This window comes from Pseudophryne corroboree, chromosome 6 (assembly GCF_028390025.1).
Source record: "Pseudophryne corroboree isolate aPseCor3 chromosome 6, aPseCor3.hap2, whole genome shotgun sequence".
Classification (NCBI taxonomy): Eukaryota; Metazoa; Chordata; class Amphibia; order Anura; family Myobatrachidae; genus Pseudophryne; species Pseudophryne corroboree.
Genome location: NC_086449.1, coordinates 392,174,015 through 392,196,816, shown reverse-complemented (window position 1 = coordinate 392,196,816; position 22,802 = coordinate 392,174,015). Strand labels below are relative to the sequence as shown.

The 22,802-nt window shown below is 44.0% G+C and overlaps 1 protein-coding gene across 4 annotated transcripts in view; it reads right to left on the bottom strand.

Annotated features, from left to right (window-relative positions):
* Positions 1–9,392: 9,392 nt before the first annotated feature.
* The window catches only part of RBM17 (RNA binding motif protein 17), a 107,166-nt gene continuing 93,756 nt past the window's right edge, over positions 9,393–22,802 (bottom strand). For all 4 annotated transcript variants that reach the window (XM_063926798.1, XM_063926801.1, XM_063926800.1 and 1 more), the window contains 2 exons: positions 14,795–14,867; positions 9,393–9,784 (listed from right to left, as the gene is read on the bottom strand). In XM_063926798.1, coding sequence (XP_063782868.1) covers positions 9,687–9,784; positions 14,795–14,867 — 171 coding nt within the window. In that variant the 3' untranslated portion in view covers positions 9,393–9,686. The remainder of the gene's footprint in view (positions 9,785–14,794; positions 14,868–22,802) is intronic.

The window sequence follows — 22,802 nt, the reverse complement described above, 5'->3', positions numbered from 1 at the left end:
AGACCCGAGGTGCCGTGGACAATCCGAACGGCAGCGTCTGAAACTGATAGTGACAGTTTTGTACAACGAACCTGAGGTACCCCTGGTGTGAGGGGTAAATTGGAACGTGGAGATACGCATCCTTGATGTCCAAGGATACCATAAAGTCCCCCTCTTCCAGGTTCGCTATCACTGCTCTGAGTGACTCCATTTTGAACTTGAACTTCTTTATGTACAGGTTCAAGGACTTCAGATTTAGAATAGGCCTTACCGAGCCATCCGGCTTCGGTACCACAAAAAGAGTGGAATAATACCCCTTCCCTTGTTGCAGAAGAGGTACCTTGACTATCACCTGCTGAGAGTACAGCTTGTGAATGGCTTCCAAAACCGTCTCCCTTTCGGAGGGGGACGTTGGTAAAGCAGACTTCAGGAAACGGCGAGGTGGATCTGTCTCTAATTCCAACCTGTATCCCTGAGATATTATCTGCAGGATCCAGGGATCTACTTGCGAGTGAGCCCACTGCGCGCTGTAATTTTTGAGACGACCCCCCACCGTCCCCGAGTCCGCTTGAGAAGCCCCAGCGTCATGCTGAGGCTTTTGTAGAAGCCGGGGAGGGCTTCTGATCCTGGGAAGGAGCTGCGTGTTGCTGTCTCTTCCCTCGACCTTTGCCTCGTGGCAGATATGAATAGCCCTTTGCTCTCTTATTTTTAAAGGAACGAAAGGGCTGCGGTTGAAAAGTCGGTGCCTTTTTCTGTTGGGGAGTGACTTGAGGTAGAAAGGTGGATTTCCCGGCTGTAGCCGTGGCCACCAAATCTGATAGACCGACTCCAAATAACTCCTCCCCTTTATACGGCAAAACTTCCATATGCCGTTTTGAATCCGCATCGCCTGTCCACTGTCGCGTCCATAAAGCTCTTCTGGCCGAAATGGACATAGCACTTACCCGTGATGCCAGTGTGCATATATCCCTCTGTGCATCACGCATATAAAGAAATGCATCCTTTATTTGTTCTAACGACAGTAAAATATTGTCCCTGTCCAGGGTATCAATATTTTCAATCAGGGACTCTGACCAAACTACCCCCGCACTGCCCATCCAGGCAGTCGCTACAGCTGGTCGTAGTATAACACCTGCATGTGTGTATATACTTTTTTGGATATTTTCCATCCTCCTATCTGATGGATCTTTAAGTGCGGCCGTCTCAGGAGAGGGTAACGCCACTTGTTTAGATAAGCGTGTTAGCGCCTTGTCCACCCTAGGAGGTGTTTCCCAGCGCTCCCTAACCTCTGGCGGGAAAGGGTATAATGCCAATAATTTCTTTGAAATTATCAGCTTTTTATCAGGGGCAACCCACGCTTCATTACACACGTCATTTAGTTCTTCTGATTCAGGAAAAACTATAGGTAGTTTTTTCATACCCCACATAATACCCTGTTTAGTGGTACCTGTAGTATCAGCTAAATGTAACGCCTCCTTCATTGCCAAAATCATATAACGTGTGGCCCTACTGGAAAATACGGTTGATTCGTCACCGTCACCACTGGAGTCATCGCCTGTGTCTGGGTCTGTGTCGACCGACTGAGGCAAAGGGCGTTTCACAGCCCCTGACGGTGTTTGAGTCGCCTGGACAGGCACTAATTGATTGTCCGGCCGTCTCATGTCGTCAAACGACTGCTTTAGCGTGTTGACACTATCCCGTAGTTCCATAAATAAAGGCATCCATTCTGGTGTCGACTCCCTAGGGGGTGACATCCTCATATTTGGCAATTGCTCCGCCTCCACACCAATATCGTCCTCATACATGTCGACACACACGTACCGACACACAGCAGACACACAGGGAATGCTCCTAACGAAGACAGGACCCACTAGCCCTTTGGGGAGACAGAGGGAGAGTTTGCCAGCACACACCAAAAGCGCTATATATATATCAGGGATAGCCTTATAATAAGTGCTCCCTTTTAGCTGCTTTGTTATATCAAAATATCGCCATAAATGTGCCCCCCCCTCTCTGTTTTACCCTGTTTCTGTAGTGCAGTGCAGGGGAGAGACTTGGGAGCCGTCCTGACCAGCGGAGCTGTGAGAGGAAATGGCGCCGTGTGCTGAGGAGATAGGCCCCGCCCCTTTTCCGGCGGGCTCGTCTCCCGCTATTTAGAAAAATTAGGCAGGGGTTAAATATCTCCATATAGCCTCTAGGGCTATATGTGAGGTATTTTTAGCCTTTATAGGTACTCATTTGCCTCCCAGGGCGCCCCCCTCCCAGCGCCCTGCACCCTCAGTGACTGCCGTGTGAAGTGTGCTGAGAGGAAAATGGCGCACAGCTGCAGTGCTGTGCGCTACCTTTAGAAGACTGCAGGAGTCTTCAGCCGCCGATTCTGGACCTCTTCTGATTTCAGCATCTGCAAGGGGGCCGGCGGCGTGGCTCCGGTGACCATCCAGGCTGTACCTGTGATCGTCCCTCTGGAGCTTGATGTCCAGTAGCCAAGAAACCAATCCATCCTGCACGCAGGTGAGTTGACTCCTTCTCCCCTCAGTCCCTCGCTGCAGTGATCCTGTTGCCAGCAGGAATCACTGTAAAATAAAAAACCTAGCTAAACTTTTTCTAAGCAGCTCTTTAGGAGAGCCACCTAGATTGCACCCTTCTCGGCCGGGCACAAAAATCTAACTGGAGTCTGGAGGAGGGTCATAGGGGGAGGAGCCAGTGCACACCACCTGATCGGAAAAAGCTTTACTTTTTGTGCCCCGTCTCCTGCGGAGCCGCTATTCCCCATGGTCCTTTCAGGAACCCCAGCATCCACTAGGACGATAGAGAAAAATATTTCTGTATCATCTTTTAATGTTTACAATGTAATTATCTATATGGTAACAATAATATAATGCATTGTCTCATGTACTTGTATATCTAGGGCAGGCCTTGCCAACCTGTGGCTCTCCAGCTGTTGTGAAACTACAAGTCCTAGCATGCCCTGCCAAAGTTTTGCTCTCAGCGAATGATAAAATGGTGGAAAGGCATGCTGGGATGAGTAGTTTTACAATAGCTGGAGAGCCACAGGTTGGCCAGGTCTGATCTAGGGTCTCCTTGGCTACTGCAATTGCAATAAGGTCTTGTGGAGAGTTTGATCCAAAAAAAAAAAAATGTTTTGAATGTGGCCTTTGATGTTACAACTTCATTAATAAAGGGTGGTGGATTATGAGAGGTTAAACGCAGATTTCTATGCTGAATTTAGAAAATAAAAATACCCGTTTTCACATTATTTTAGTAAAAATAATATTGATAAATGTACCCTTATATAGTTTACATTTTGAGATATGCAATTACCCTTATTTACCAAACATAACAAACATAATTAATTCATACCCTCTCAAACCGATTAGGTCCTCCTTTCCTACCTTTTTAACTTAAGTAATAAAACAATGTACCTAAGAAATTTTCAGCAAAATATCTGACCATACATGTGACATATCTGGACTAATTCTGTAATTTTAGACATCAATAGGATCATTATCTGGCATGGAGGAAAATGTTTTAGTCAGGTAATTGCTATCGGTCCTGGTGTGACCATAGTAACAGGCTGCACGGCAACCAGATATAAAGTTAAGGCCCCCTATACATAAGCTGCTGTGATGCCCTGATTTCCGACCTGCAGGTGAAATTAAACATGTTCAAGATGCCAGATTCCCCCCTATCCAGATGTGGTGTTTTTTTTTTTTTTTTTCTTAAGCTGTTTTAATACCCTAGAATCGCAAACCCAGCCGTCAGGGGATCAGGCCATTGTCCCAATACATCTCTGATGTATTTGTCTACCCTCATGCAATCTGTTTAACCCAGTTTATATAGATGGTTGTTCCAAGCGCACAACTAATGGTAAAATTTCAAAGAGGATTTATTTGGTAAAAGTATTAATTATAGGTACCGAGTAAAGATACAAAACTATTCTTTATAAGGGTGGTCTTCAGTATGCCGACTGACGGGATCCCAGCGCACAGTATACCGGCACCGGAATCCCGACAGCCGGCATACCGACACTTATTCTCCCTCGTGGGGGTCCACGATCCCCCTGAAGGGAGAATAAAATAGCGTGGCGACCGCAGCAGCCCGCAAGGGGCTCATTTGTGCTCGCCACACTGTCGGTAAGCCGGTGGTCGGGCTCCCGGCGCTGGTATGCTGGTCGCCGGGAGCCCGACCGCCGGCATACCATACTGAACCCCTTTATAAAATGCAGTCACATTCATTAAAATTTATACTACAACCAGTACACAGAAACAGGAAAAGGACAGGGGGATCCAAAAAAGAGAAGAGATGAGAGAAAGAGAAGTAATTTTTTTTTTAAACATTTAAAAAATAAATAAATTAAAGTCATAGGGGTATATTCAATTGATGTCGAATTACTTAATTTGTTGAAAAACATGGCTTTTTCGACCAAAAAACCATGTTGAATCGTATTCGACAATTCGATACGGCACTTATCTACAAAAAAACTGTAGTTTCAGTTTCGGCTTTTGACTATTCGACAATTTCATGTCTGTAATGTAAAAAATGCAGCATTTTGCCAAAAGTATATTCAATTGAAGAATGTTGATTCGACATCAGTGCTTTTCAACAGTTATTTTGTCAATTTCATTGCGCCTACTTTTTTTGGCGTGAGCTGATAAGAAATCTTAAATACTTTTATTTTTTGGTGCTTTTTTGATTTCTAATAGCATATCTATTTATATTTGAAGTGATTATCTACTTGGTTTTTCTATTTATGACCCACAGTATTATATATAAAAAAATGTAAAGAATATTTTTTCCTGTACTGTCCCATTTTTGAGACTTCAGCCATTACAGTCAGCTCTCTTGTGGAATCGTTTTTTTAGGATAATCCCTGCGTTTTACAACATATATATCCTATTTTTTTTACACTGACTACAATAATGGAGCCATTTTCTGACCAGATTGATCACTCTGCAGCTCCTCACTCCACTCTGCAGGTTCACAAAATGGCTGCTGAGCACGCAGCAAACAAGCCCTATATAGGATTCCAAACAGCGGGAAGTCGAATCCAGGCCGCCCACTATTCAACGATTGGTCCATTTTCAACAGAGGGCGTGTCAAATCAGTTTTTAATTGAAAATGTCGAATTCAGGGTCCCGGGTGGAGGGTTTCGGCTGTCGAATCCAAAAACTGACGAATCCACGCCGTAATTCGACATCAATTGAATATACCCCATAGTATCCAAGTCTTGGTAATCCAGATGCAGTAGGAATTAAGTAGGTTCTGTGAGCAGATAATGCACTGGTGAACATTAGGTTTAAGTATTAACAGTCTTAAGGCCCATACACACTAAACGATATTGTCAATATCTCAAATTTTTACCCTCCTGAGCGATACTGTTTACAATATCGCCCAGTGTCTATGCTGCAGACGATGAACGATGCGCAGTCCAACGCATCGTTATCATCCCCCTCCCTCGTAATTTGGACGATCATCAAAAAGATGCATGTAAAGCCCGGCCGCAGCATGATGTCACTGTGCGATATCGCAGTGTGTATGCACACTGTCAGCAGCCCAGGCTGGGAGGGGAAACACTACGCGATAACGCTTCTGGAGCTAATCGCCTAGTGTGTATGGGCCATGAGTATAACTTGGCTGAGTCTCCTTTAGTTGGTGACTACCTTACCACAGTGGGTATTTGATGAAGGATTTTGCCAGCAGAACAGGTGGATGGTGCCTCAAAGGACCAGGCACTGTACCTGCTGCACTTTCTCCCTCCTACAAACATTTTAATTTTTAAAACAATTTCCTTTTTTTCCCCCCTTTCTCTTCTCTTTTTTCGGATCCTTTCCCTTCCCTGTTTCTGTATACCGTTACTAGTATAAATTTTAATGAATGTGACTGCATTTTATAAATTTATAATTTTGTATCTTTACTCAGTACCTATAATACTGTTTTACCAAATATTTCCTCTTTGAAATGTTACTGTTAGTTGTGCAGTGGGAACAACCATATGTACTTCTGTATCTTTCAGGGGTTTAGGATCCCATACCCAATAGCAGCAGACAGTACAGTAATTTGCACATACCAATCAGGAGTGCAGTCTGTAACCCATCCATACCCAACTTTATAGTCAATTAAACAATAATCTTGTAACTGTGCTCTTAGGTCAAGGAGCTGAATCTGCCAGTGTGTAATGACCTTTTTAGGGGCCCATTCTGTTGGCGTCGGCCATCTGCAACTTTATGCAAATGCCACAATAAAGTCAATCACTTGTATACATCAGTATGTGTAAATGTACAAGGACCGAGATATCCACTTTTAGCTTCTCTGCAGGCAGCAATACAGATTGGGTGTGTTTTTAGACACACCATCGGAATCTACACCATGCCAACTCTATGGCAGCTTTTCTGTCCAAGTACAGCCTCCTATACGAGCAGCTGAGCATCTGTGAACGACAGACATCGGCAGTCCATACATCTCTGAATAAGGCTCATTAGCCTTCTACTAGTTAACACAACAGGGGTCAAACGTTCTAGATACCTGTTCATTGTAAAAAAAAAAACCACCGACACCGCAGTGGTCATAAAAATTTTGATAACAGGTTCTACTGCCAGCAGTGTGTAGGCAACTTCCAGTGGGTCAGCAATGTAGCACACAGACACTAACATATCCAGGATTAATTGGTCTCCAAATATGTGTGCTTTAATCACTGTATAGATCAAGGGGGCATAATCACCCTGACCAGGAGGGGAGCCAGACATGGGACCATCATGCTTCTGCTAGTTGCAAGACAGGTGGATGGCAAAAGCCTCACCACATTTACCATTACAATATACAGTCATGTCACATTATTATGACCACCTCCTACATTTGACGTCGGCAGCGTATAACCCATGAAATACGTAACGCATCGTGCGCTGGCTTGGTGGGTATATAAGGTGTGTGATAGGCCATCTGCACACATCACTCATTGCTGTCATGGGTAAAAGGGGCAATGTATCAGAGTTGCAGAAAGGGATGATTATCGGATTTCGGGTCAAGTGTGGCAGTATTTCTGAAACAGTGCAGTTTGTGAACTGTTCACGTGCTGCTGTGGTGAAGATGTACCGTGACTGGACAAATGGCACCACTGCGAATACCTGACGTTGAAATTGCGGAGCACCACGTACCATTGATGTGAGGTGAAGATTGGCTATAAAGGTGCATGAGGGCCGACCAACGTGCTACAGTGGAGCAGCTCACCCTCAAAATGAACATGGGGGCTACCAGACGTGTGTCTAAAATGACAGCTCAGCCGGTCTAGCTACTGTCCACGCTGCACACGGCTGTTACTCTGGCTATTAGCTGGTGGTCATAATAATGTGAATTGACAGGGTAATTGTTTAGCACAATGTACTATATCAAATGAACGCTAAAGGTCACTCTTAATCCATTTGAATCCATGCCATTAGCTTACAACATTGCTCACAGACTCCAAGCTGTATTTAAACATTATACTAACATCTATTTCAGTTAACTGTCAAACTTGCCACAATGAGCAGTGAAAGTAAATTGTGCGTCTTCTTAATTTAGTTTAGTCTACACAATCAATAAACAGTTAAAGCTAAATTAAAACAAAGATCTAAATGTGGCTATTAATTTAGATAGAGAGAGACAAACTTCATGTCTTAGTGGAATGACAAGTGCACGTTCCTAGCCAGCCTACTGAAACTAGAACTCCAATAGTTTACTGCAGACAACTTCACAAATGAAAGGGAACTGGTAATGATTTTTAGATATCCCTAATGCCAACTATCATATTGTCTGATGAGAGTATAAACTAACTTTACTCAAAGCATTGTAAACAGGTCAGAACTAAAAATGTTAACATGATGTTAAAGCATCATGTTATAAGTTGGTGTGCCAGCCCAGTTACAGTGCTTTAAGTAACGTTAGTAGCGTGTTGGCACACTCCTGCAGACAATGATGTGATTCATAAGTACCTCCCGAATCAGACAGCGTCAAGGTCTGCTGGCATATGTACAGATGTGTCCTCATACATCTAGCCTCAATACAGCACGCAGAGAAAGATGTCTGGTGCGAGTGAGCCACCAGGTCCCGTGAACGTTGGGCGTCCATTTGCCAAAAAACGCATCTTATTCACGAGGATGCAACTGCACATCAGGAGACTGCGGATTAATTTGAGAGTCTGTATATGAAGAACAATGTTATGACATAAAAAGCACGCCTGGTGCATCGTAGCACTTTGTAAGCAGATTTAGAGACTCCGTTACACACACACATACAGTGTCAAATTAATCAGCACAGTCTCCTTGTGCACCCTAGCCTCATCACGTTGCGACTAAGCATTTTCAGCTAAAATGACGCCAGATGCTAGCATAATCTCAGATGACCTTGCACACCAAGATGGGCTGCATGGTGTGACTGCAGCAATGATGTATAAAAATACATCTGTAGGTCTTAAATTATAGCCTTGGAATATGAATGTTTATTAAGAAATATGTTGTTACACATTATAAATGTTTAAGGTTTATTGAATTGCATATGGCATTTGTGCACACTGCACTATGGGGGTCATTCTGACCTGAACACTCACTGCAGTTCTTCGCAGCGCAGCATTCAGGGTAGAACTGCGCATGGCTGACAGCCGACGGCTGTCGCTGCCTAGCAATCGCCACTGCCTGATTGACAGGCAGAGGCGGTCGCTAGGTGGGAGGGGGTGGCACAGCGGAGTTTGGCCGCCGTTTTGTGGGCGTGGTCCGGCCAACGCAGTTGTGGTCGGACCGTGTGGGGGCGGGCCCCAGTGGCTGCATGATGTCACACGCAGCCACTGCGAGCCGGGCAGCGATGAGTAGCTCCCGGCCAGCCGCAGGAGTTGCGCTGGCTGGGAGTTACTCTACAAGTACAAAAGCATCGCACAGCTACGATCAAGTCGGAATGACCCCCTATGTTGCTGCCTTAAACCCCATGAGATATTAAAAGTAATAGTAAAAGTAAGTTGTTTAGGTAATGAAGATTAAAGTTTCAAGAGATAACTTTATTCAAAAGCACAATGTACACGTGCTGTAGAATAGAAAACAAAAAATGTTTTTGTTCAGACAAATAATAAATATGAAAGTTTCTTTAAAATGTTATTTGAATCTCAAAAGTACAATATTGTATTAATGACCCTTAATACCATGAGCAAATAGATATTAATATATAGTTAAGAAAAATAATTTGTACTCTGAAAATAACACTGCTGTAGTTTTAACATTTAAAGTAAAGTTTTGATTAATTTCATAATTAGGTTAAATTTATAAGGAATAAAAAAACAAAACAAAAAAAAAAGATCTGTAGTAACTTAAAAATACTTAGATGTAGAAACCAAAATTAGCTATTGTAAAAATAAATCAATAGTGCTGTTTGACTGGAATGTTAGGAATCTGATGAAGCAGATAAAACTACATTTATTTTGCTCTAATAACACAGCGTTAAATAGTAGTCTGGCAGAAATGTGATTAACAAGAGAAAAATGTAAATGGCACTAGAAAATCAGTACACACATGGTTTATACGAAAAGAAAAACAAATCTGCCATAAAAAGGACACAAGAATTTTGTGGTTTTAAAAATGTTTTTATACTATAAAACACGAAAAAAAAAAAACCTTATCACAATAAACGTGACATATTTAGATATTTCTTTCAATGAGCAGATGTCTCCCATCAAACAGGACTAATAATTATCAATCTACGAGGTCCAGAGTTCTGAACTTGTCCAGATTGTAGAAGCCCGCCTTAACAATTCGGCCACCAAAGTATCTCCCATTTAGATCCACCACAGCTGAAACAGAAGGAAAAGTTATGAAACAATTGCTCCAAACATCTAATTTTCAGCTGTTGTAGAATGATAGGTCTCAAACTATTATATCGAGTGAAATGAATTGAAATACAAGCGTGGTTCAATAAGTAAGGGAAAGTAACAAGATCTCTCATGTATGTAATGTTCTCTTTTTCATACTACTTTATCCCCAGGCCAGAGCAGGTAGACCACTGCGTCCCCTCATGGCCATTAGGCTTTCCCTCATGTCAATCATACTGTCTCAATATCAATTGTAAGATGGCAGAGGTGTGTAGTGTGATCAGATTTCTGTGTCTGAGGGACACTTCAGAAGTTGACATTCATAGCCAACTTGTAGAGGTGAATGGTAATAATGTCATGTCACGGAAACAGGTTTGGTGCACTGCCTTTGATAATGCAGGACAGACTCAGTCAACTGAACGCGTGAGTTGTTACGGCGCTACCATTGGGAGGTACTGGACCATCTTCCCTACAGCCCTGACTTGGAACAGAATGATTTCCATCTCTTTGAACCATTACAGAAGCACCTGGGTGGAAGGCGATTCACAACAAACGGTGAGGTTCAGCAAGCAGTCCTGCCCTGGCTTCATTTGTGCCAACAGTGTACTGTTGGAACAAATGCTTAGACAAGAATGGGGAATATGTGCAAAAATGTGTACCAAGGCCATACTACTGATCATACGTATGTGTACGAGTTGAATAAATTTACGCAATGAGAGGTCTTGTTACTTTATTTCTTGAACCACCCTTGTATATTGCGGTTTCTTCATGGACCATGGTTACAACAGAGATGTAGTGTTTAGGGGATTCACAGTGCTATGTGCAAACTAGAACAAGGGGCCAGATGTATTAAACCTGGTGAAGTGATAATGCAGTGCGATGTGCAAGGTGATAACGCACCAGCCAATCAGCCCCAATATGTAAACAGAAGCTGATTGGCTGGTGTGTTATCACCGTGCACTTATCACTTCTCCAGGCTCATTATATCTGCCACATGGTTCCTTTGTTCTAGCTTACATGAAAGTCACCTAATGTTCAATCAACTTCTCAATCAATGAGCATCTGCCTCAAAATTCACAAACTGCTAAGTTTTAATGACCAGATGCACTTTTTACCATAGGAACCAGACCCATTTTTACAGTGAACGGCTTTTCAGTTTTCTTCCTGAAAATACTGGTCGCCATGACTGTATTTATGGCTTACATATATCATGAGTGAGGGGACATCAAGAATATCTTTATTATATCTACTGTACCATCTTTGTGCCTGAAGCATTTTACAACATTGCTCACTCAGAGTGAGCCTGGAAATGTTCTTCTCAACCAAAAGGCACATACAAGAAACCAAAGGAGGAGCATTTGAAGAGGATATCTCCTGTAAGAAACAGTCCCCTCTATAATAAGAAAAAAACATTTTCTAAAAGCACTGTGCCCCTGTCCTCCAAATCCCTAAAAATTTTAATTGCAGAGCTGGTGAGGAAAAGTTCTGCTCTAGCCTAGTGAGTATAACGGACATAAAAAAAAAAGGGAAGAAATCCTAATTAAAATCACTTTAACAATCATTTAAAAATATACCGTACATATATTTTTTTATTTTTTGATGCGTTGTAATCCACGCAGAAAGAAAAGATGAGAATCCCCACAAAAATAATGTGTTTTTTTTTTAAACACACCTGCACACTACAAATGACTGAAGTGAACTAAATCTGGAATTGCCTAAGGTGCCCTCTTCTCAAGATGCCAATGTGATAAGCTGCTTGTGGATGACTGGTGGTGGTGGTGTGTGTGTGTGTGTGTGTGGGGGGGGGTGGGGGGGTCCCCGGGCACTCCCCGCTTTGATCATTACACTTGGGTGTGAGGGAGGGTTATCTATTCATTCCTCCTGTGTTTTGTGTGCTCACCCCTCTATTTTGACTGACAAATCAAGAAAAAATGTTTTATATTTATTTAATTAAGTGGCGGAGGAAGGTATTGGGATGCTACTTATTCCATTCAAATTAATTTGATTTATCAATTTTACTTTTTACAAATGTTTTTAAATAAAGGTGGCATATCCCATATCCAAAATACAGATTTATTTATTTTTAGCAAGACTGAGATAGTGACACCTTTGCTTTCTGATGGGCTAAGGGGGCATGCGCCCCGGGTGCAGGATTTCAGGGGGTGCCAAGGAGTTAGAGGAGCAAGCTTTTTTTTTTTTTTTTTTTAAACGGCAGTGCTGTGCTGCTCCAGTGAGACAGCAGACAGCTTCCAGGGCAATGTATCTGACCCATCTGTCTGCCCGCAGCTGGCTCCAACACTGTGCGGGTGATCTCGAGTACCTAGGACCTCTCCTATGCAGAGCCGTCTTAACAGTAGTGTAGGCCCCTGGGCACAGCAATGCACTGGAGCCCCTCTACCCACCCATCAGCGGTAGGGTTGGGGGGTGCTATCAGCGGCAGCTTTGATGTTACGCGGGGGGTAGGGGGTTCTATCTTTCGCTTATCATGTAGGACCTGGAGAAATAGTTTCTGTTAATTACTCCTATACTGCACAAATGGGGCAGGAAGGAGAACACTAAGCTGTAGAAAGGGACATTGTGCTGAATGAAGGGGCCCTGGTACATGACTTCCAGGGTGGTAGGGGGGCGTTTAATACACAGGGCAGGGGTGGATAGTGGAGTGGGCTTAATATTCATCATTTTCCGGTGGTTGGGCAGCTTGCTTTACTGCAGATATGTCCAGTTCTTGGAAATAGATTTCTTAGCTTTAATGGGATAAAAAAAATTTGAGAGTCCCACCTTTCAGGAGGTACTGGGGACTTGGGGATCAGACTTCAGGAGCCAGAGCAATCCACCAACAAAAATATAAAACTGCATATTAGGCGTGTGGAGCTGGAGCAGGGACTAGCTGCTTGAAGGCTGATATCTCTGGTTCTGGGCATAGTAGAGACAAGGTGCCAGTGTCCAGTGAAAGGGGAGTGTCCCAGCTTTTGGTTTGTTCTCTCAGAAATACTCTCAAGTCAGACAGAACCCAAGATATCTGGCTGGAAAGAACAATTAACAGGCTTGGATGGGGCCCACTGCTTTGAAGTCGGATATCTCTGGTTCCCCAGGGCCAATTTAAAAAAATCTGGTACCCCTGGAAAGAGGGGACCCTCAGCTATCAGCCTAGGGCCCTTTTACTCCAGGGGCCCTTGGGCAAGAGCCCACTGAGCCCATACGAAAAGACGGCCCTGCTCCTATGTTGGCTACTGTCTTAAACTCTCTTATTTGCCATGCAGTGCTGCGACTAGCGTGCGGTACACCGTACAAGCTATAGAAGTGCACTGTGCACCCAGTTGGCAGTATCAACCTCCGCTTTGCCTCCCAGATGGGGGGATTTGGTGTAGCTTATAGTGGGATGTAGTGCAGTGATGTAGTGTACCATATAGGGTATGTAGTGTAGTAATGTATTGCAGTATATAGGGGCATGTAGTGCACTGATGTGGTGTAACATATAAGGGGACGTAGTGTAGCATATAGAGTATGTAGTGCAGTGATGTAGTTCAGGGTGTAGAGGATGTAGTATAGTGATGTAGTGCAGTGGTGATGACGTGTTATAATATAGTGCAATGTATGGGGACACACAGAGGAGCATGTCCTGTAGTTGAACACGCTGGCGGCGCATGTGACACATTTGGCATTTGAGGCACATAGGGGAATATTGTCCAGTAGTATCCCCTTTTTTAAATTTTTTAGATAATCTGATTATTTTAGTCTGATAGGGCTTGTTTGTTTTGTGTTTTTGTGTGTTTTTTTAATTATTATCATCATTTTTTTTTTTTTTTTATTTATTTTTTTTTTTTTGGGGGGGGGGCTGGAGACGACTAATTGCTGCCCCGCCCCGGGTGACGAAAATCCTAGTTTCGGCCCTGCTTTGGCTAAGAGGAATGACTGGTAACACCCCTGAAAATACACCGTCCCCATCCTTGTATCAGATTATTAAAATCTTGTTCCCTAAAATGAAATCCGATTTTGCCCTGCTCTTCCTCTAAAGGTAATGTTCACACAAAAACGTTCAACAGTGCTTTATCCCAATCTTAAAATAGATTTTTCTTTATCTACAGAACATAGAGGAGGTACCAAAAAGGTATAACTGTAACATATATGGAGATATTCGATAGGGGAAAAAACAGAATTGGTTTCCGTTATTATCTATCCATGGGGACACTGGGGAATTTCAATTGTTGGTCTTGTCTATTAATAGCACATACAGATCCACTATAAACTGGAACTAACGGTAACTGGTAAAAAACTACAAGTACAGACAATTTGCTTGAATCCATTATTACAAGAAAAAGCCTGATTCAGACAAAGGGGGGTGATCTCCCTCTACTGTAAAAGTGCCATGCACACATACATACAGCAATCAGTTTTTGTGGATAACCTGGCCAAGAACTAAACAAATTAGTTCCTGGCAGTCTTCGACAAAATTTAGTCCTGGTATGGACATAATCATATCTCCAAATTGTCATTTGGAGATAAAGGATCTGCAGAATAGTTTATAAAAAGCCTGTCAGGTGGAGTTAAAGCGATTGCAGCTACAACTGTATATTTGTAGTCGCTTATGCTATGAAATGGCCATTATTTTTAAGGCTGTGATTTATTTGAAAAGTAATACATTTTAAAACTTATCTATGAAGTAGAAAATCAATTTCTACAAGTTCTAAGGCAGAAAACAAGGCTGTGAAAATTCTGATTAGCTCACTGAAGTATTTGTTTTGCTTTCACACTTTTTTTTTGCAAGTTTGGGTTAATAATTAAAACAATTAAAATCTAAAAAGTAGTGTTGTAACATGGTTGATAAAAAAAACAAAGGTTTAAAATTATTTTTACAATAAATACTTGGGAGCTAACAAGTGAAATCCATTATTAGAGTGTAATCATTAGGCACTTTTATTATCCTGGAACCTCCTCTCCCACACACAGAAACCTCTCCGATTAGTCAGGCTTTACAACAGCTATGTAATTGACCTTTTATAGCGGATTCTACACGCTCAAATTCCAAAAATATCCTCACTGCTTCCTCATCTGGAGCACCAGGGGTCTAGGAAAAACAAAACAATTGTGATAAGTACAAATCAGCTTACAAAAAATGCAAACCACTGTATACATTCTGTCTTTTAAATTCCACACACAAAACAACAGTTATGCTGCTTCCGATAACTCACACTAAGGTGATAAAAGCCTGGTAAAACTGATTACATTCTGGTATTTTAGAAGGCGAGTATCAGGGTGGGGGTTGGGGTTAGACACTAGGGATGGAAGGTTTGGGAAGGGAAGAGGTGTAAAATACTAACCCGCCTCCGCTTTCGGGATGCCGCGGTCGGTCATGTGACCGCCGACATTTCATACCCAACCCGTTTGCACACAAAAGGTAAAAAATAAAAAGTTTTGGAAGCTGAGAATTCAGACACTTTGTCAATAAATACAAAGTGGCAATAAAAAGTATTCATTACCTTTAGCATTTTCATATTTTAGGGGCCTACTTATTAACCAGGTTTTGCAGGATATACTCCGAAAACATGTCTTTGGAAGATATCCACAAAACTGATGTATCCTCACGATTTTTTATAGGGGCTGCTTAACTGTGAAATGTACAAAGCTTCGAAAAGTGACTATTCAAAGTTGCCAGCAATATCTAACCCACTTATTGCACATGCCTGGTCCAATGCCTGTGCAGTAAGAATGCCAGGACCAAACCCAGAAGTAAAGTGATAGCATAAACCAAGGCTCAACAAGTCTTGAGCACCAGGTCACCTTGGCAAGTAAAATTTTAGTCCAGGCGACTAGATTTTGCTGTGGTCTGATCTATATAGTTTGATCTCAATTGGCTGGGTCTAGAGACCTGTGAGGGACGAGATGGAAGTTTTTATGTTGTGTGTTGCAAAACAGTCGTCATGATGAATGAGAACCCACCCATGTTTCTAGATTGGAGGAAGTTTGTGAGCGCTCTTTTGTCTTCAAAACTCCCACTGCAGAGCTCAGTTCAGCCCCGCCAAACCCATTCCCACTATCATGGTTGCTGATGATGTGGGGGGACAGAATGCTGTGCCTTCAGATCAGGCAGCGGGTAGTGAGAGCTGTGTCCATAGATCTCCGGTACCTGAAGTCAGCTGGTGCTGATTCCATGTAGACCGTAGCCATGAAGATCAGCACAAGCTTACTACCGTTCCTGGAGGTCTCTGGACACAGTACTCAATACCTGCTGCCAGCTCTGAAGATTCAGTGCTCAGTCCCAGCACACCATCAGTGGTGATGGTGAAAAGTGAAGTCCCGCTGCTGCATCCATGGGCGGATCGTGCATAGGGTCCACAAGGAAGATTCCCGGTAGGCTGACGTGTCCGTGGGGCCTGTTTTGTGATGTGGCCCCACCCCCCACGACAGGTAGCTCACCACACTGCATTGTCCGCATCCATTCTGTTATTCCATCTCTGCAGTATAGCAACTCTGCCATCCAGTGACGCTGCCATGGATACACGGTATGTTATACCTCTTGTGCTGCCCATGTCGGGCAACTTCTACTAAATATTACACGGACACTTATAGTTCCCAATCTGCCTGGTCTCAGACACAACTGCAGCAAAAGACGCAAGGAGGGCTGCAACTGCGTACAATCAGGTCCTAAAATGAGTGACCCCGCCCCCCTTAGCAGTCTCCTCCCCACCCCCTCAGACCACACATCCCCTTAGGGTTGCTCTCACAAATTTCCCAGGCTGGTTTTCCATCCCAATCCGCCCCTGGCTGCACCTGTCACACTGAAGCTCTGATCCCCACAGCCACCATCCTGCCCTGGGGATCGGATGTAGGGCATACCACTCAAGCCCACTACAACATCAGCCACCTTGAAACAACTGATCCCTGCAGTCGCTGAACTGGGGATAGTCATCAGCAGACTTCGGGTCCTGGAAGCAGTTCCCATAAGGAAAGGTAGTGAAAAATTAATCACAACAAATACACTGTTGGGAGGCTAGCCTCATATATTTGAAAAGGGAGCTATAAGCACATATCAACTGTGCCTATGTTCAGTCACCATTGTGTTTACACGAATTAATGTCGAGAATATATACTACTTTGGCCTACTATGTATTGGGATCCCTGCTGTATGGCATGCTATAGTTTGGGGGTCTTACTGTACGGCATACTATAGATTGGCATCCCTGCTATATGGCATGCTATGAAATGTGGAACCTTCTGTGTGGCATGCTATGAAGTGGGGCCCTGCTATGTGGCTTACTACGAATTGAGGGCAGAACTGTGGTATAAATAGGATTTTCAGTACCTACCTTAAATCCTTTTCTCGTAGTCCGTAGGGGATACTGGGATTCCATTTAATACCATGGGGTATAGACAGGTCCACTAGGAGCCTTGGGCACTTTAAGAATTTGAGTGTGTGCGCTGGCTCCTCCCTCTACGCCCCTCCTACCAGACTCAGTCTAGGAAACTCCATTTAGTACCATGGGGATGTACCAAAGCTCCCAAACCGGGTGGGAGTGTGCCGAGGTTCTTGCAGAACTTGATTGACCAAACTAAAGGTCCTCAGAGGCCAAAGTATCGAACTTGTAGAACTTTGCAAACGTGTTCGAACCTGACCAAGTAGCTGCTCGGCAAAGCTGTAAAGCCGAGACACCCCGGGCAGCCGCCAACGAACTCCCTGACCTAGTAGAGTGGGCCTGTACAGATTTTGGAACCAGCAATCCTGCCGTGGAATAAGCATGCTGGATAGTGAGCCTGATCCAGCGTGCAATAGACTGCTTTGAAGCAGGACACCCAATTTTATTGGGATCATAGAGAACGAACAGCGAGTTGGATTTCCTGCGACGAGCTGTCCTCTTTACGTACACCTTCAAAGCCCTCACAACATCCAAAGACTTTGTAGTAGCAGATGTGTCCGTAACAGCCGGGACCACAATAGGTTGGTTGATGTGAAACGTGGATACCACCTTAGGAAGAAATTGCAGACAAGTTCTGAGTTCAGCTCTGTCCTCATGGAAAATTAAGTAGGGGCTCTTGTGAGACAACACCCCTAGCTCAGACACACGTCTTGCTGAAGCCAAGGCCAACAGTGTGACTGTCTTCCACGTAAGGTACTTTACGTCAACCTCCTGTAACGGTTCGAACCAGTCCGATTGGAGGAACTGCAGCACCAAATTGAGATCCCTAGAGGCCGTGGGAGACACAAAGGGAGGCTGGATGTGCAGAACACCTTTCAAAAACGTCTGGACCTCAGGGAGAGAAGCCAATTGTTTCTGAAAGATAACAGACAAGGCCGAAATCTGGACTTTATTGGAGCCTAGGCGTAGTTCCACATCCACTCCCAACTGCAGAAAAAGCAGGAGACGTTCCTGATGAAAATCCACCGCAGAATATGGTCTGCTTTCACACCAAGAGACATACTTCTTCCATATACGGTGTTCCAATGTTTAGAAGTTATCCCCTTCCTGGCTTGGATTATAGTCGGGATGACCTTGTCTGGAATTCCTCTCCTGGCTAGAATCAGCCGTTCAACTTCCATGCCGTTAAACGTAGCCGCGGTAAGTCTTGATAGATGAACAGGCCCTGTTGCAGAAGATCCTCGCGAAGAGGTAGAGGCAACGGATCTTCGATCAGCATCTCGAGAAGATCCGCGTACCAGGCCCTTCGAGGCCAGTCCGGAGCAATGAGGATTGCTTGAACCTTTTCCCTTTTTATTCTCTTTAGAATTCTTGGGATCAGAGGAAGTGGAGGAAACACGTACACCACCTGATAGACCTATGGAGTTGTCATAGCGTCTACCGCCACTGCTTGTGGGTCCCTCGACCTGGAACAGTACCGCTTGAGCTTCTTGTTGAGTTGAGAGGCCGTCATGTCAATCTGTGGATATCCCCACCGAGGTGTCAGCCACCGGAACACCTCCGGGTGGAGGCCCCACTCCCACGAGTGCAGGTCGTGTCAGCTGAGGAAGTCTGCGTCCCAGTTGTCTACTCCCGGAATGAAGACCGCCATCGCTGGTTTCTCCGCCCAGAGGAGAATTCTTGACACCTCTGACATTGCTGCTCTGCTTTTCGTTCCGCCCTGTTAGTTTATGTACGTTACCACCGTTACATTGTTCGACTGGACTTGAATGGCCTGATTCCAATGTAGAGATGAGGCCTGCAGAAGAGCGTTGTAGATTGCCCCGAGTTCCAAGTTGTTTATTGGAAGGAAAAGATGAGTTCCCGACTTCCTTTAAACTGCACCCCCTGGGTGACTGCTCCCCAACCTCTGAGGCTTGTGTCTGTGGTTAGCAGAATCCAATTCTGAATCCCGAACCTCCAGCTCTCGACGAGAGTATGAAGCCACCACAGAAGGGAGATTCTGGCTTTTGGCGACAACAGATCCTCTGGTGCATGTGACGATGCGATCCGGACCATTTGTCCAACAGATGCAGCTGGAAGGGCCTCGCATGAAACCTTCCATCCTGAAGCGCCTCGTAAGTGGCCACCATTTTCCCCAGAAGGCGAATGCACAGATGCACAGAGATCCGGGTTGGCTTCAGGACAGCCCGAACCATCGACTGGGATTACCATAGCCTTCTCCAAGGGAAGGAACACTATCTATCTGAGACTCTGTGTCCAGTATCATTACCAGGAAAGGAAGCTTCTGGTCGGTTCCAGGTGAGATTTTGGTAAGTTCAGAATCCACCCGTGATCCAGGAGTAGTCTGGTTGCGAGGCCAATGCTTTCCAACAACTGCTCCCTGGACAGTGGCTTTATTAGAAGATCGTCCAGGTACGGAATTATGTTCACTCCCTGTTTACGGAGTAGAAACATCATCTCTGCCATCACCTTGGTGAATACTCTCGTGCCGTGGAGAGACCAAATGGCAGGGCCTGGAACTGGTAGTGGCAGTCCTGTAGTGCAAACCGTAGATAAGCCTGATGAGGCAGCCAGATCGGAATGTGTAGATACGCATCCTTAATATCCAGGGACACTAGGAATTCCCCCTCCTCCGTACCAGAGATCACCGCTCTCAGAGACTCCATCTTGAATTTGAACACTCGTAAGTACGGGTTCAACGACTTGAGGTTCAAAATCGGTCTTACCGAACCGTCCGGTTTCGGTACTACAAACAAGTTGGAATAATAGCCCTTGTTTTGCAGATGAGGTGGCACTGGAACAATGACCTGAGTCTGTACCAGTTTTTGAATACCGTCCTGTAAGGTTAAACTTGCCTCTTGTGAAACTGGTAAGCCTGATTTGAAGAATCTGTGAGGTGAGAGCTTCTGAAACTCCAGTCTGTAGCCCTGGGAAATAAGATCTATGACCCAGGAATCCTGGCACAAAGCTGTCCAGATGTGACTAAAATTTTTTAGTCGGGCTCCCAACAGTCCTCCAGGTATCTCGGTCCATCGTCATGCTGAAGGCTTTGAGGAAGCAGAGCTTGAGCAGTTGCTGGTTTGCGTGGTTTACCTCTAGCGCCTGTAGAAGAACCTCCGGTCTTGCCCTTGAACTAGGCAGTCCGAATGGACTGTAGATTAGGTCCTGAGTAGGCTTTCCTGGCTGGGGGAGCTGCAGAAGGACTTACCCTCAGTAGCTTTGGAGATCCATTTGTCTAGTTCATCTCCAAATAAGGCCTCTCCTATGAAGTTTAGGCCTTCCAAGCCTTTCCTGGAGTCCGTGTCAGCAGTCCACTGGCGTAGCCATAAGCCTCTGCGTGCTGACACTGCCGTAGCTGTGGTGTGTGCATTAAGCAAGCCTATTTCTTTTATGGCTTCCACCACAAAGTTTGCAGAGTCCTGTATATGTTGCAGGAGAAAATAATCTCTCCCTGAAACAAGGTAAACCCTCAAGTAGGTTACCCAACCATTTGGCGATGGCCTTAGTAATCCACCCACATGCTATGGTGCAGCTGTATACAAAGATTTGAGTGTAGTCTCAATTCTACGATCAGCCGTGTCTTTTAGGGAGGCTGCACCCGGGTCAGGCAATACAATTTTCCGTGACAGCCTGGATAACTGACGCATCCACTATCGGTGGATTTTCCCATTTTTTCCTATCCTCAGGAGGAAAAGATGATATCAACCTTTTAGGGATTTTAAATTTCCTATCAAGATTATCCCACGGTTCTACAAACAGGGTATTTAGTTCCTTTGACACAGGAAAAGCGGCAGAGGATTTATTTTTTATATTAAAATAAGATTCCTCAGTCTCCTCTGCCACCTTATCAGGGATATTTAGAACTTCTCTGATAGATTCCCAGTATCCCCAAGGATGTAAGAGAAATATATAAGTTGTGCACCAGAGATTATCTGATGGGCACTGAACAGCCATGTGTGGAGGTCTGAGGGGCGTTGAAGGGGCTTGTATGGTGCTCTATACAAGTTTTAATATTCTTTGGTGGGTGACGATCTGGCTCCTAAACTTTTAAGCTGGCTACTAGATTTTAGAAAAAAAAAAAACTGTCAAGCCCTGGCATAAGCCATCATTTTACTATTTTGTCTTCCAGAGTCCTTGAATGCATTTTTAATATATCTCTTTGAAAAATCATTTCTTATTGCTGCAATAAGAAATTATAGTTTTAGGGCATAAAATAATAAATATGACACTTTATCTTGTTACAGCATCAAATCAGAATGTATTTATTCACAATTCATACCATTGGTCAACCCAAAATACTTTCTAATGTCAAATGCCAAAACAATTTTTTTCTATAATAAAGACAAAGCATTTAAATAAGAAACTGCTTTTACTTGGCAGAAGTACATTTATGTGTAACTATAGTTTTGAATCTATTTGGCTAAGTCTCTATCACCTCTACAATCTGGACATATACTTTGCAATACTGGATTGGCAACTTTGTGTTCCTTTAACCACTTGCCTGGCATAAACACATCTGATGTGACTTCAGCCAGGTTGCATCACATACGTCTGGCTGGCCAACTGCTGCCCCTGTCATGAAAGGAGGAAATCCGTTCTGCATGTGCAGAACAGACGTCCTCATGTTGCTGCAGCCCCTCCCCAGCACATCTATGCTGATCTCTGTGTGTTCAGAGATTATCTACAGCAGGAGGGACTGATGATCAGTCCCTCCTGCGGGGCCCCACTGAGCTCTGCAATAAGAGGGGTGGGGATTATATACACTAAAAATGACACACACATGACACATGGGGAGGAGTGGACACTAAACTGTGGGGGGCTCATTGACACTGGGATCTATTACCAATAGAGGGCTAGTGATAGATAATGCTGGAGATCTAACGCCACGGGGTGGGGATAGTAATTTCACAATGGGAGCCTATGGACACAGGATCCGTACTAGGGGTCGACAGTCATTAGGTAGACCCCATATGGTGGATAGGCACGAGGTTGGCATATGAACGGTTGACACTGAAAAAGGTCATCAGGTTCATATGGTTGACATGACAACGGTTGACACACGTATGGTCGACACTTTTTTTTTTTCACGATTTTGTATACTTTCTCCACCCTTGACTTTCCATGTCACAAATCATAACCTTTCGTAACCTTGTGGGAGGTGACGCGTTTCTACAAGTGGTGGTCACAGATGCCAAAATTATTCACACTAACCCCTACAATGTAATAAAAGGTGTGTCAACCATTGTCATGTGAACCCTTTGACCCTGGAGACTTTTCTTATGTTGACCTTTTGTCCATGTCAACCATATGGGGTTGACCAAAAAAATCTATATATCCACACACACACACATTAAAAAAAAAGTTTTACACTCTGTGGGGGAAAAAAAAGCGCTTAAAAAAAAAAAACATTTAAAAACTGGTCAGTGAAGTGGTTAAGCCACTGAAATGTAGCGTAGCTTTTTGGTGTATGCTTTGGGCTTAGATAAAAATCCTGGCTCTCTTGCAGACTGCATAATTTGGTGCGTGGCATTCCACCCCACGTGTTTTTCGCTCTCATCTGGTGTATCTAAACAGCCACCAAAAAGCCAATAGCACTAATAAAACAGCAATGAAAGAGTGCTTAGGAAAATCATGTGTGGCATAAA